The 13,207-nt window shown below is 44.1% G+C and overlaps 1 protein-coding gene across 8 annotated transcripts in view; it reads right to left on the bottom strand.

Moving 5' to 3' along the window:
* Window positions 1-850: 850 nt before the first annotated feature.
* SLC67A1 (solute carrier family 67 member 1) overlaps window positions 851-13,207 on the bottom strand; it is a 141,202-nt gene continuing 128,845 nt past the window's right edge. For 7 of the 8 annotated variants that reach the window (XM_073347278.1, XM_073347274.2, XM_073347279.2 and 4 more), the window contains 3 exons: window positions 12,718-12,819; window positions 7,771-7,891; window positions 851-1,163 (listed from right to left, as the gene is read on the bottom strand). In XM_073347278.1, the coding sequence (XP_073203379.1) occupies window positions 976-1,163; window positions 7,771-7,891; window positions 12,718-12,819 (411 nt within the window). In that variant the 3' untranslated portion in view covers window positions 851-975. The remainder of the gene's footprint in view (window positions 1,164-7,770; window positions 7,892-12,717; window positions 12,820-13,207) is intronic. The other variant, XM_078853174.1, reaches the window with a different exon arrangement.

The raw sequence follows: 13,207 nt of genomic DNA, 5'->3' as shown, positions 1-13,207 counted from the left end.
TTCTAATAAGGAGCTAGTGGAGGGTGTGGCTTAAAAGGGAAGTGCTTGCTCATCCAAAAACTGGGAAATGCTATGGCTATAAACTACTTAGGAGGCTTTATAAGTTATGGACTAGCTGCTTTTTTCCCACTGGATGAAATAGGTTTCAGCTATCTGTTGGTTGGACCAGCTTGAAGAAAGTCTTGGTTCTGATCCCCTATGTATAGGCTGGTGGGGAGAAATGCTCTGCATTGAGGGGTTTGTGCCTTAAAGCAGGATACAGTACTTAGGTTTCCTGAACCTACAGGTTTTTCAGTTACCTGTACTGCAGCCTGGAATACCCTCCTAAAGAGGGGTGGGTTTCTTTTTTCTCCAGGTGGGGTTAAAGCATGACTTAAATATGGATTCAACTGGTCTTTAGGACACCACGTCTGAAAAAATCTGGATGACCTGCCTTTACTTCCATTCTACAGTGTAAGAGAGGATAGACCCACACCTGTAAGTGGGGGTGGCTGAAATGCAGTTGCTGGAACTTCTGTAACTATTCGCACTTGATATTGTTGTATTGATCAGAGGCCTAAATGAGGATCTGAGCCTCATTGTGCTAAGCACTGTAAAAACAACCTGACCTCCACATTACTCCTAAAGAGAGAGGGCTGTATCCTCACTGGGTTCATTGACTTCAATGGAACTAGGCTGATTTACATCAACCAAGGATAGGGTCCTACCTCTTGTAATTGTGTAGTACACACTTATGTGTGGAGCCCAGAAGAGTCTGCAAACTATCAACGGTGTGGAATATCATTTACTAAGGCTTTGTAAACTGCTTCAATAGCAAAAGTTACTGTATACGCTACTGAAATGCATAGTGCTGGTTTAAGGCTGATTTTATTTTCAATCTGGGTTAATGGAGGCAAAAGTCCTGATATATAATCTATATATAAACATTGCACATTTTAGTTTTTGTAGATAAAGTAGACTTACATGTAGCCTGGCTTACTGAACTCTCTCCTCTTTCTGGGGTACTTTATTATTAAAAATATACAAAAACAGAGCTATATTGACAGTCAGTTGCAAATAACCAAAGGCTGAGACTCCAAACATCTTGTACAAAATTCCACCTAGTGTTGGGCCCACGGTCCGTGTCAGGGGAGGAACAGATGCACATAGCCCAAGCATGGCACCTACAGAAGAGGGGAGAGAAAAAGGGTATACAGAAACTACAGATTAATTCTAATTACAAAGCTTTAATGACAGTTTGTTGAACAGACATAATTTACATGGACTCTGTGTCTCCAGAAGTGTGTAACTTCCACTGTGAGCCATCTCAACTCTCCACTGCAGTGTTCACACAACAGGAATACTGTAGTAAAGGGCAATCAGATTCTGCACTCTTCAAGAAAGAATTCAGTGTCCAATACTGGGAGCTAGGTTCTGATTCTGGAAGTAGTCCTCTTAGTTAGGCTTGCAACTGGGAACATTTATTTAATTAAGGGTGTGGTAATTTACACTTTAGTACTCTGTCACTTGCAAAGCTTGGAAGATCAGACTTTTCTAATACAATAATTAGATGAGACAGCTACTAGTGCATCTCCACCTTACTAAAACAACCTATCACAATTTGTCCTCTTGCTCAGGATATGGGATGTTAAGGATTTGCAGTATAGCAACTTGGCTCTGGGAGGCTGGGTTCTAACTAGTCTGTTCAAAAGATGATGCCCTAAAAAAGCCTCATCACAAACCAAGATTGCTTCAATATGAATGAACACATGCATTGTATCCAGCTCCACCAGATTCTTGTGCCATGCTGGGAGCTTAAAGGGAGCAGGAGCCACAGGCAAAAAGAAAGCACTTACTACTTGGCAAAGTAGGGCCACTTGCATGTGCACATGCAGATGAATGGACATGGAATATTAGCGCACATGTGGTAGGGTGCAGGCACGTTATCCTGCTATTCATATAGGAAAACCAGTATAGCACCAAAATGAAAAGCCTTAGAACAGGACATCAGGGAAGGAGAAGGGAGGCAGCTTGTGAGCTAAGCTTAGACTTTGGTCACATTTTGACCATTTTAAATATTGGTATGTTTGTTTTGCTGTTTGCACAGGTGAGAGAGAACTCTGGATGTAGGCATTTTGACTTTATATAAAGATCCTGCTGCCAGGTGTGGCACCGTACATGGAGGCCCTGCCTAGCTAAATGTGAGCACAAATGTACTACTTGATTCTACTAGTTATAAAGTGATGGAGGACCATGTAACTGGAACAGAACTGAGTCCAAAAGTCTTTAGGGGAGTGTGAATTAGAGGAAATCTGACCAGTCCTCAGTCTAATGCAGATCCAAGCCTGCTGTACTTCTATTCATAATGCTAGTTGAGAAGGGAGTCAATAGGAGGGGGAGTAGTATGCATGTGTGTCTTCGAAAAAATTTTCTGCCAGACATTGAGTACTGCTCCCCATCAATGAGCTGGGTGGATCCCCAAAATTGACCTCTCCCAGTGGGAGCAATCACACAGCCACCAAGCTTCCTGGGCAACTTCTACATTTTTTTTCCCCTCCAGGCATTTGAACTAGACTAATTACTATATACAGCAGCCAAACTGGCTCCCAACAGTTGAGCTGGCACTTTGTGCTGTGTGGGTGGGTTGCGTGTGTATGTTTAATCAGCTATCCATCATCTAAACAGGCTCAGGCTCCAGGTCTGCACCTCTGAAAGGTTTATTTTGCTGAAAGATAATTTCTGTTTCCCAAAGAACCAGATGGCTCCAAATTAGATCCTCCAGTACGAACCACCTCTGATCTTTAGGCAGTTTGAAATCTGAATTTACTGCTCTCAGAATGTTAACTGCCTAACAAGTGTCTGAGGATCAGTACATTAGCAAAAACATCTGCAATGCTCTGTACAGCTCAGTCCAATGTAGAAGCAGCCAAGTGCTGCATAAATTCAAATCCACAAACTTTTTCTCATCCTTTTATTCTGGCTTCTCCACACACTACCCTTCCCCCAAAGCTCTTGCATCTTTGCACCTTTCGCTATTCTCCCTTCACTACAAGTGGCCCACTCTCCTTCTCCCTTCCTTTATTCCCCTCCCAGCCACCCATCATTCCTTGTCCTACGCAGTTACCTGCCTTGCCTACGATTGCTGATTCAGCCATCTTCCTACCTCAGTCTTCCCAACCTCTCTTCTTCTGTAAACTTCAGGGCTTGGGCCCAGAGGCCTCTGTAAGTGAAAGGTGTTGGGGCCAGTGGTTTCTCAATCCCTCTTTTAGTTTAGCTAATGCACCTTTGTGCTGCATTGGACTGCCCCAACTCCCTTCTTTTTGATTTATGTCATGTTACAATGCTATGGTTAATGGAGTTGTCCTACAGCTGACCTCAGATCACAATGCAGCCTAATTCAATGATCAGGGAACAATCAGGGAGGTGGCATATTTTGGACCAGTCAACTGATAGCTGAGTCTGAGCAATGGAGGAAGAAGGTTGGTTATGAAAAGAGGGGAGGTAGGCTCTGTAGCAGGAGGGGAGCCAGACAAGGCTAGGAAAGATTAAGCAGGGCTCCCCTACTTAGCACAAGAGCAGGGTTACCCCAGCACAGCACACAATGCAGCAGTAGAAGTTGGCTGCCAAAAGTTTGGGGATGCCTCAGTGCTGGAGACTGGCTCTGGATTTAAGGATCAATTTGTTTAATCTCCATGGTGAGCTTTACTTCTGAATATACAAGTCAATCCGTAAACCAGTGAGCCCCCTAAACCGGACCTGTGCACAGAAACAACATCTCCATTCTAGGAAGCGAGATTGAGTTCCACCAGGGATTTTAATGCTGACAGGTCACAATCGGGGCTAGCCTGTACTCCCACCCAGCTCTCCCATGCCGATGATGTTACTCCAGCATGCTGCAAAATCCCTTTCTACTTTGAAGAAAAAAATAACAAAACAAAAAACCGCACAGGAAAATGAAAGAAATCATTTCCAGTCCACTCTTTCAACAGAAAGCCCCAGTGACTGGTAAAAAATGAGTGGGAAACACATCAGCCCCCATTAGGAAATGACTTTGGGAAAGCAAGATTTGATGCAGAGATCTGAATGATCTCAGCAAGTGGTAATCCGTACCCATGCCTATTTGGGAAGGACAGGGACGCTTTAATGTTTGGTGACAGTGGAGAAGAAAATCCTCACTGGACAATCGGCTTCCACTAACTTCTATCCAGTCTTCCAGCTCTTTGATAAGAGGAGCACTCTAATCTGGGGCGAGTCCCCTCTTTATCATAAAGGCCTGACCCAGGGCTTATTAAGATCAATGGAAAGACAACAACTGGTTTTAGACAATATAGGATAGGCCTCTTAATGAAAAGATCTTCAGAAGATTCCTTCAGCGAGACTCAAGACAGACACAATTCCCAAGGGAGTTCCTCAAGGTGAACTGGCGAATAGAACGATCTTGCGAATACGAGTTCTTTAAATTAACTGAAAATCTTCAAGGCTAACTCCACTTTCTGTGTTTTTGATGTGAAAAGCTTTAATGTCACAATATCACATCAAGCTTAAGAGCTATTAAAAGGCAGAGATTTATTAACAAATGCAAGTAGAAATGACTAATTTGTAGGGTAAATTTAACATTTGTACAGTTGGGACAATAGTTTTATCTGGAATGTGGGTGGAACGGCTACAGTATGGTGTCACCCCAGATCAGAAATGGGTGGCAGGCATTTTAGTAGCATTGTTTCTCTGGGAGACACCCATACTACATTAGACAGGTACTCCAAAGAAACATCTTACACATTGAAATTGCTCTGCTAGGTCAGATACTCTTGATTTCACTGTTGCCTCTGCCTTGAGACAAAGTTTTAAAAACAAAATCCTACTTGAGATAGTGAATGACTCTCAGGACCCCTCTTTTACTGCGACCTCCTCATGCTTTTGCTAAAGAACTACAATCCTGACCTGCAGCAGCACCTCCTGCCAATCTAGTTTTGAGCCCAAACACAACTCTGCCAATGCACCTCAATCCTAACCTACTAGATCCCCTGCCATTGCAGTTCTGGGCCCATGCACAGCTCTCCAAATGCAAACAATCTTTTCTTGCAACACTTCCCAATGGGCTAGTTCTGGGCTCCATACAACCTCTGCAAGTGCACCTTTGTCCTAAGTTGCAGTACCACCCCTTCCACTGTCCTTCAGCAGAGACTGCCAATTTTGCTGAATTGGGGGTGGGGTGTGACCTAATAATGTACGCAAACAAACGAAGACAACGAAGAGACCACTAAACTCATGCTCACTTGTGACTGAAGTTAGCCTCTGGGCTTTGAAAGAGACGCATGCTCCATTTTTCCTCACAAAAGCCTTTTGAGAGCAGTCTGGATGCTTTCCAGATTTGCGCTATGTTTAAATGCCATTTACTGCCCCTCCTCCACTGCTCTCCCTCAAACATTTCTTGAAGACTTGAAACTCCTGATTTTCATTCACACAGAATCGAGTCCTGGAAAGTTCTGTCCTTAGCTCAATGTGAACTAAATACGTTTTAGCAAACAAATTAAATTCTAACAGAGATTCAATGGCTCAAAGTGCTCACAATGTATGCTGGGTAGATTTCAGCCTTAAATCAGGCTAACAATGGGACATTCTCATCCAGAAAAATCCCAAAGTGCTTTACAACCTTTGACAGACTGCACAAACTATGAGTTAAATTTCAACTGGGCTCTGTATGGACACCTGCCCATAAAGCTGCAGCCGGAGTGGGGAGTGCAGGATAGAATCTGACTGGACCAGTTATGGAGCTCCCAAAAGAGGACGACTCCACAGATATTTGTGGAGTGGAGCCATGGAGGCAGGGCTTAAGAGAGCAGAAGCATCACCTGCAGATAGGCACTAACTCATCTTAATATGCCCCATTCCACACAAAAGGACCCTCTACTTCGAGCAAGAATAATTTGGACAGAGATGGTGGGGGCCAGGGAAGGCTTACCAGAACATTGCTGTGGCAGCACAGATGTGTGCATACATTTTCTGGCCACATCTGAAGGAAATAAATATACATGTCCACCACTGAACCTCTGAACAGCCTCTTCTATGGCAAAATGCAACAACTCTTTTAACAGCGCAAGGAAACATCACAAAATAGCTTAAGTAAAAGTATTATAACCAGCTGCAACTAAAGCTGTAGCTGCTCCTCTGAGGGGTGTATGGATTAGGGTGGCTGGCTCTGTGGGTGACCATCAGCAGTTTCACTGTGTCTTCACATAGAACAGCGAGGCTGTTAGGCAGGAGTCTTTGTTTTGTCCAGTGTAGATAGGACAATAAGGTTGCTTGGCAAAACCCAGGAGTCTGCTGGGCTTAGCAGCCTCTCAGTTGCCCGCTACCATTGTGGAAAGGAAGGTTCAGAGTGTCATGCTGATGTTGGTACAATATGTATGGCCCTGCATCCTGGGAGAACTCTTTCACTGAGGGAAGGCACGGACATTCAGATGAAGACTTTTTCAGGACCATGACCCTTCCTCTCCAATATTGTGGTCGCCAGTCACTTCCTTTATTAGAATACACAGAAATCATGACTCCTTTTAAGATTCATATCTATGGTGACTCTCTGGCTGAACAGGGCCCCTCATTTACAAGAATATGCTACCATGTTTCCATTCTGAGCATTTATTGTTTATCATGGTGTCCCATAGCCTGGTTTTGCATGAAAAGAAGCACCTGAGTGACAGGAAAGCTGTGTGGACCTTTCCTTGTTGGATCCAGACATATGGCTGGGTATTTGCAAGTGGAAGTGCAGGCAACAAGAGCCTGAATGACTATGAGGAACGTACAGTCAAAAATGGAGTGTTTGGTCAATATTGTACAAGCTAGTCCTTTGTTCATCCTGTACCTGCTCATCCTTGTTTCTGACATAAATTACATGCAGTTGTTTGAATAGGATTTCTCAGGGAATGGCATGTTTCTCAGAAATGTGCCTTAGTGTAAAACAAAAGCTGCACAACCACACTACAGCAGTGTGGCAAGGGTGCTATGAAGTGTGACAACCTTAAGATACGACTCAAGCTAACTAGCTGTCCAATATTGTAGCTCTTCCTTTTATCCTAGCCCCTTCAAGGGCCAAATCTATTAATCTTAATCCTAAATCAGTGGACCAAACTGTGGGGCGAGCCCATCTAGGGGCAGCGCAAAGGAGAGTTCAGGGGGCTCCTGGCCCTGCCCCCAGCTGTGACCCCAGCCTCAGCCCTCTTACTCCTGTCCATGTCCCGCCCCCCAGAGCCGTGACCCCACTCCGGGGGAGGGGGGCACGGACACGGGGAAGGGGGGAAATGAGGTAAAAAGTTTTGGGATCGCTGTCCTAAGTGCAGAGGGCTGACACAAGGCCTTGTGATTCACCTAAGCCTTAAGCATAAGTAAAGCTTTGCACAGATCCTCTGCAGCAAGGTGGATTTCAGTCTAAGTAAAGGCTGCAGGATTCTGCCTCTTGTTATGCTGTCGTCAATTGATGCTGGTCGCTGGCTCACTTGTAACTCTAGTCCTGCTCCTTCTGACCAGCGTTCATTGGCTGGTAGAGATGCGGGACTAATACAGGTTACGCTTTGTTCTTAGTCAAATTATGCCTGACGGGATGTGCTGGGAACTCGGCATTCTTCCCACAACGCTCTAAGTCGTGGTTGGCAGCACAGCACCAGCACAGCTGCATTTATGCACATGCCAGCTCACAGCTTGAAACCTCGGGCTTTAAAAGTCACAAGGCCCAGAGTCTGAGTGTGAAGATTGTCTAATTAAAAAAAAAAAATCTCGTCTTTTAACAAGTCTTACCAGTGTCAGAAGGAGGGACGGACTTGGTGAGAATGCTGTCTGTAATGATGCCCATAGTGCAGAGTGCCAATACCATGGGGAGAGCAATGACGCAATAATGGAACACGTTGGTCATCAGCACCTGAGTGACAGAACAAAATATACCCTGTCTATTAGAAAGCCAGCTCCTGCGCAGCACGAGATACAATCCTACCTGGATTTTCATAAGTACATAGTGCACTAGACTCCTGGTTGGTGTACGGTGGTGAAGCTCTGATGCAGCAAAACAGATTTGCACCAATAGAAGATCCAGCCCATTCAAATCACTTGTGTTAAATTTGTGTTGAATACAGTATTATAAACATTCAGTATATGTAAGAAACTGTAACCGATACATTAAGGTAGAACCTCATCTAGTTTTGCTTTGCTAATTCACAAAGCGTGATAATTCCCACAATCCCCCCTTCTTCCCCCAGGCTGTGTGCTCCACCTCTCAGGAAAAATTTAATAGCAGGGGCCTGTAGTGCAGTCTCATTAAGTTCTCATTACTTATACAAAACAGGCTTCTACAGCACCCATTATAATGCATCATCATAAATAATTAAAACTAAACTTTGCTTGTCAAAATAAATGAACACAGTACATTATGTAATACTGTACCCTTGGGATCGCTAATCCTGTTTGTCAGTATACTTGCTAATGAATTCACTGAATTCAGTAATCTGGAACGGGTCTCCCACATTAATAAGGACACATTAATGAGCATAATTAGTGAGTGTAACAATTTTCTTATTGCACATGTTCTGAGCAGAGATGTCATTTCAGAAGTTTATTACTTAAACAAAAGTACAAGAATAAACTTCTTATGCAGTGGGGCTAAACCAGCTCTGAATTCATTCACAATCCCTACTGGTCAAATGAATGGATTTCTCTGGAGCACGGAAAGGAAATTAATGCCCCTCCTCCCTCACTCTGTACTGGAACTCTCTTATCCTATGTTTAATTTCGAGGTGTGTTTCTTTTACTGTCATCTGGAGATCATTTATATCCTTTGTTAAGCTGGAAGTTTTACTCATTGGATCATCCTGCATGGCTTTTCCTTTCATAAAATCCAGTCAGCGTCTCTTGGTTACAGAGGGAAAACAAGCCCAGAAACATACCTAACTCATGACCTACTCATGCTGAGGTTTAAAACATTGTCCTGACTGGATTAAAAAGTATGTATATATTCAACCCCTGTCTGGAGGCAAAGGTAGATAGGTGCCTTAATTTCCATGGGACCTTTGCCTGAGTTTTGAGTCAGGGCTACAGAATATAGCCTTGGTGCACAAAATATTCAGACCAGTGGATGGATAATAAGAGCTACTTTGCTAGAGCAAATGCTTCCAGAGCTCATGCAGGGATCTCAGGAGAGAATGCAGCTTTAACACTCCCCTGACCCACAGGAATTGTCTGCCACTTGGGCAGTGTGGAGGCAGCAGGGAGTAGATGGAGCAGAACCATGGCTTCCTGCATTAGACGATAAATGTTGGACGGGCCCTTCAATAACAAACAACAAAAGTGGGGAATGACCATTAAAAGCAGAGGGAGTGCTGGGGAGAGTGCTTTCCCCCACTGAGGCTCTATAGGAATCAGGGTTGGAAGGTCCCAGTATGAACATGACTGCCAAACCTGGGATTTATTTTTCAGATAGGGAGGGTTGTGCCTGGGGTCCCAGGATGGGGGCTCAAAGGCAAATGGATGGGAAACAGGAGAAAAGGGGCAGGACAAGTCAAAACCAGACACCCCCAGAGGAAAACATCCCTCATTTGACTGACAAACCTTTCTGCACCACCACCCAGACCCCTGTTAACGCGTAAGCCTTCCCACACCTGCAAATGAGAAGCATCATCTTCTCTGACCACTGAATGCTCATCCCAGCTGTTCAAACTCCCCACGTCTCCCAGCTGGCCCACCCCTGCCCCATCTTCAACCCCCGGGTAATAGGCACCCATCATCTAGACTCCTTTCAAGCTGCAAAATTATCCTCTTAGGTCATGAAAAGCCCCACAGAGCACCTCCTGTGCTACATGCCAAAACCCTTCCAGGGAGGTGTTTAGGTTTCTTTTTCAAACATCTGCTCTCTCTACTTGCTTCCACTCTTGAGGAAAAGGCTTTGTTTTGCACACATGGCATCCATTGGCAGGCCAACAATAGCAAGTACATAGTAGGAGGAAAAAATTAAGTTGAACTATCTTTAATGCTCATTCTTGGAAGGGAGGAAGGGGGAATTAAAGTCATAAACATTTTATGAGCCCAGATCTGTAATCTGAGTGCTGGGGTCAGCCAGGGCCCTCCTGACACTGCGACAAGCTGCCTCAACAAGGCTCATCCCTGTCGGGACCTCCATTATGAAAAGCCACCCCGCATGCAGATGTTGTCTTGGCAGCCCCTTGAACAGAGCACTTTTTAATAAGCTCTCCTGGGTGGAAAGGACTGCAGCTGTATTTTCCTATGAATAGTTGTCATAGGAAGTCATTCCTGACCCTTGTCTCTCAGGTCCATCAGGCTGTCCCAAGCCCCCTAGGCATGTCCCAACTGCCAGCTCTGAAGTGAATTCACAGCACAGTTCCCCCACAAAGTTAGTAAGAACTTCTTTGGGCTGGATTTCTTCCAACCATGGCTTATTAATCCACAGTAAGTAGGGCAGTTATGTGCACTGCCCTGCAACAACACTGTGATCTGTCCAGAGGAAATTTAAATTATGCTCTTTAAATTACTCCTTTTTTAGTCTTCCTCATTATTATTACTCAAAACATGCCCAATAAATGCATGCATCCCACTCCTACTGCTTTGGATGGGTTTCAAGTCTTTTAAATGACACCTCATCTAACAAATTCATTAAACAAAGAGTCTGAATGAGAGATGCCGTCTTGCTTGGCTCATGATGTTCTCATTATTGCCTTTACTCATTTCTCAAGCTTCTGAGGTAATTAAAGTCTGGTGCATGGACAGGAATGTTAAAATGTTTCCATCAACCTGCTCCATCACTCCTGAGATAGCAAGACTAAGGCGGGTAATTGGGCTCCACTCAGGTTCTGCATCTCTGGCGGTGCCATTGAAGTTCATCCATTAGGCTTGTTTCAGGCCAGCTGTGTGTGATGATGATGATGAATGGTATGCTGGACTTACGGCAGCACAGTATGCAACCCCATGTAGGATTTTGTGCTCATGATTTTGATTCCTCAGTTCTCTGGCTGGTAGGGCTTAGGAAGCCTTGCTAAGACAGGCCATTTTATCTGGGTTGAGCAAGGAAAGGGTGATTTGCACCCCTTTTGTGTGACCCAATTTGGTTCTTATGCAGTCTCTGGGTGGAAGGACAGGTCAGCACAAAGCAATCAGGTGACTTGGCACAAGGTCACCCAGTGAAACGATGGTTTACTTTCTCAGACTAAAACTCCAGAACTTCCTGGCTCCTAGCTCTGTGTTCTAACTTGTATAGGGGACACAGTGTTGCCTAATAACTCGAGTATATGTCTGGATGTCAGGAGACCTGGATTCTATTCCTTACTCTGGCATGGATTTGATATGTCCTCTTGGAAAAGTCACTTAACCTCTGTGCCTACATACAAGGTTACAGTGTAACAGGTATGTGAAAGAGACTTGTCATTTTTGCCACTGTAACACAGCCATTTCATTGCAACATGACACAATAATCAAATGCTAGTTAGAGGGTTCAAGGCCAAACCATTCAGTGAATTTCTAAAGGCCGACAGCTGAATCTATTGTCATTTTTCTCTGTTATCCTCATCCAAGACTTCATGCACCCTGGAGTCTTGGCAGTTCAAGACTGAGGTACACAAAAAGTGTTCTATGTTTCATTCCAAAAAGGCACTAATCTTGATTGTTAAAAACAACGAACCAAAATGACCAACCCCTAATATCACCAGCAAACTTTTGTCGAAGTGTGGGTTTTTTGCCTGTAACTTTCGCTTACTTTCAGAGACATTCAGGAAACATAACCAAGCAAAAACGGAGTGTAAGATTTTCAAAAGCATCGAGTTACACAGGCCTGTTCTCAACATGGTTTGTACTGGTATGACTCTTTGGGTTAGGTGTGTGGGGAATGTGTTGTGGGGTTTTGTTACTGTTGATTTTGTTTACCAAAAGAGTTATACCAGTACAACCCCTAGTGTGGTCACAGTTAGGGCTTATCTACATTGCAATGCCTTGGTTGGTATCCCTATGCCGGCATAGTCTCCTAGTGTAGACACAGCATAAGCCAACAGTAGTTCTGACAGCACGGTAATGTCCCTGAATTAGCTAAGTGGACGGAAGCACACTTCTGTCAGCCCAGTTGTTTTTACACTGGGGATTTTGCTGGCATAGTTGTATGGAACAGCAGGCATGGGTGGGTGCGTGTGATGCCAGCAAACTCTGTTGGGTAGATGAGGCCTTCCAGCAGGATAAAGTTTTCTTATAGTAATACAGCTTATTCCTTTTCCCATATAGGAAGCACCTTTATACCACTATAACTGCATCCACTAAGGGTTGTACTGAGTTAACAGCACCAGTATAGGCTGAGAGTATAACTTATGTGTAGACAAGCCCTTTAGGAATACAAGTTTCACTGAAAGTCAATGAGCCTTTTGACCCTAAGTCACTAAGGGCCTGTCTAGGCTACAAAGCCATATTGCTTTACTTCATTAAAGCAGTACAACCTCTCTAACGTGGGCATGGCTATATTGGTTAAAAAGGTGCTTCACGTCAGAATAGCCACGCATGTAGGGGGAAGGGGGATAATTATGCTGATAAGTCATACTAATCACACTAATATAACTGCATCCACACGAGAGCTGTTACCGGTATAGCTATATTGGTTAAAAAGCTCCCAAAACCCACACCCCTCATCAATATATTTACGCCAGCGTAACTTTTAAATGTAGGCCAGGCCTAAGGATCTTTTAAAAATCCCACCTCTTCTCTTACCATAGCAAGGCCCACTCCACTGAAGACTAAAACACTCAACATGATCAGGTTCCTCTCTGTAAAGCGACTTGTTAGTCTTCCAATTACCAGACCCTGGACAACCTAGAAAAAGAGCAAACACACATATATGTTAAGTACTATATGAAATATCTTATCGGGCAAGCTATAGGGGTGGAACTGTTGCCAGTGTTTCAAGCAAGGACCTGGGAGTCAGGACTTCTGTATTGTGACCGCAGGTGAGCTACTGACTGCCTATGACTTAGTTTTCCCATCTGTAAAATGGGAATAAGTGTAGGTCACTATCTCAGTGGGTGGTTGCAAGACACAGTTCATTAGTGTATGTAAAGCACTTGGACCTGGAAGGCATTTGGGATTCAAAGTGCTGTATTCTGAAATGCATTCTAGATTAAATTTACCCTGCGCAGAGGACCAGCATAAAACCTGTGTGTCACTTAAGACCTCTATGTAGGGTTTAAATGGGTTTAAAAGT

The sequence above is a fragment of the Lepidochelys kempii genome, chromosome 6 (genome assembly GCF_965140285.1).
Source record: "Lepidochelys kempii isolate rLepKem1 chromosome 6, rLepKem1.hap1, whole genome shotgun sequence".
Taxonomy (NCBI): domain Eukaryota; kingdom Metazoa; phylum Chordata; order Testudines; family Cheloniidae; genus Lepidochelys; species Lepidochelys kempii.
This window is presented reverse-complemented; position numbering and strand designations above follow the sequence as displayed.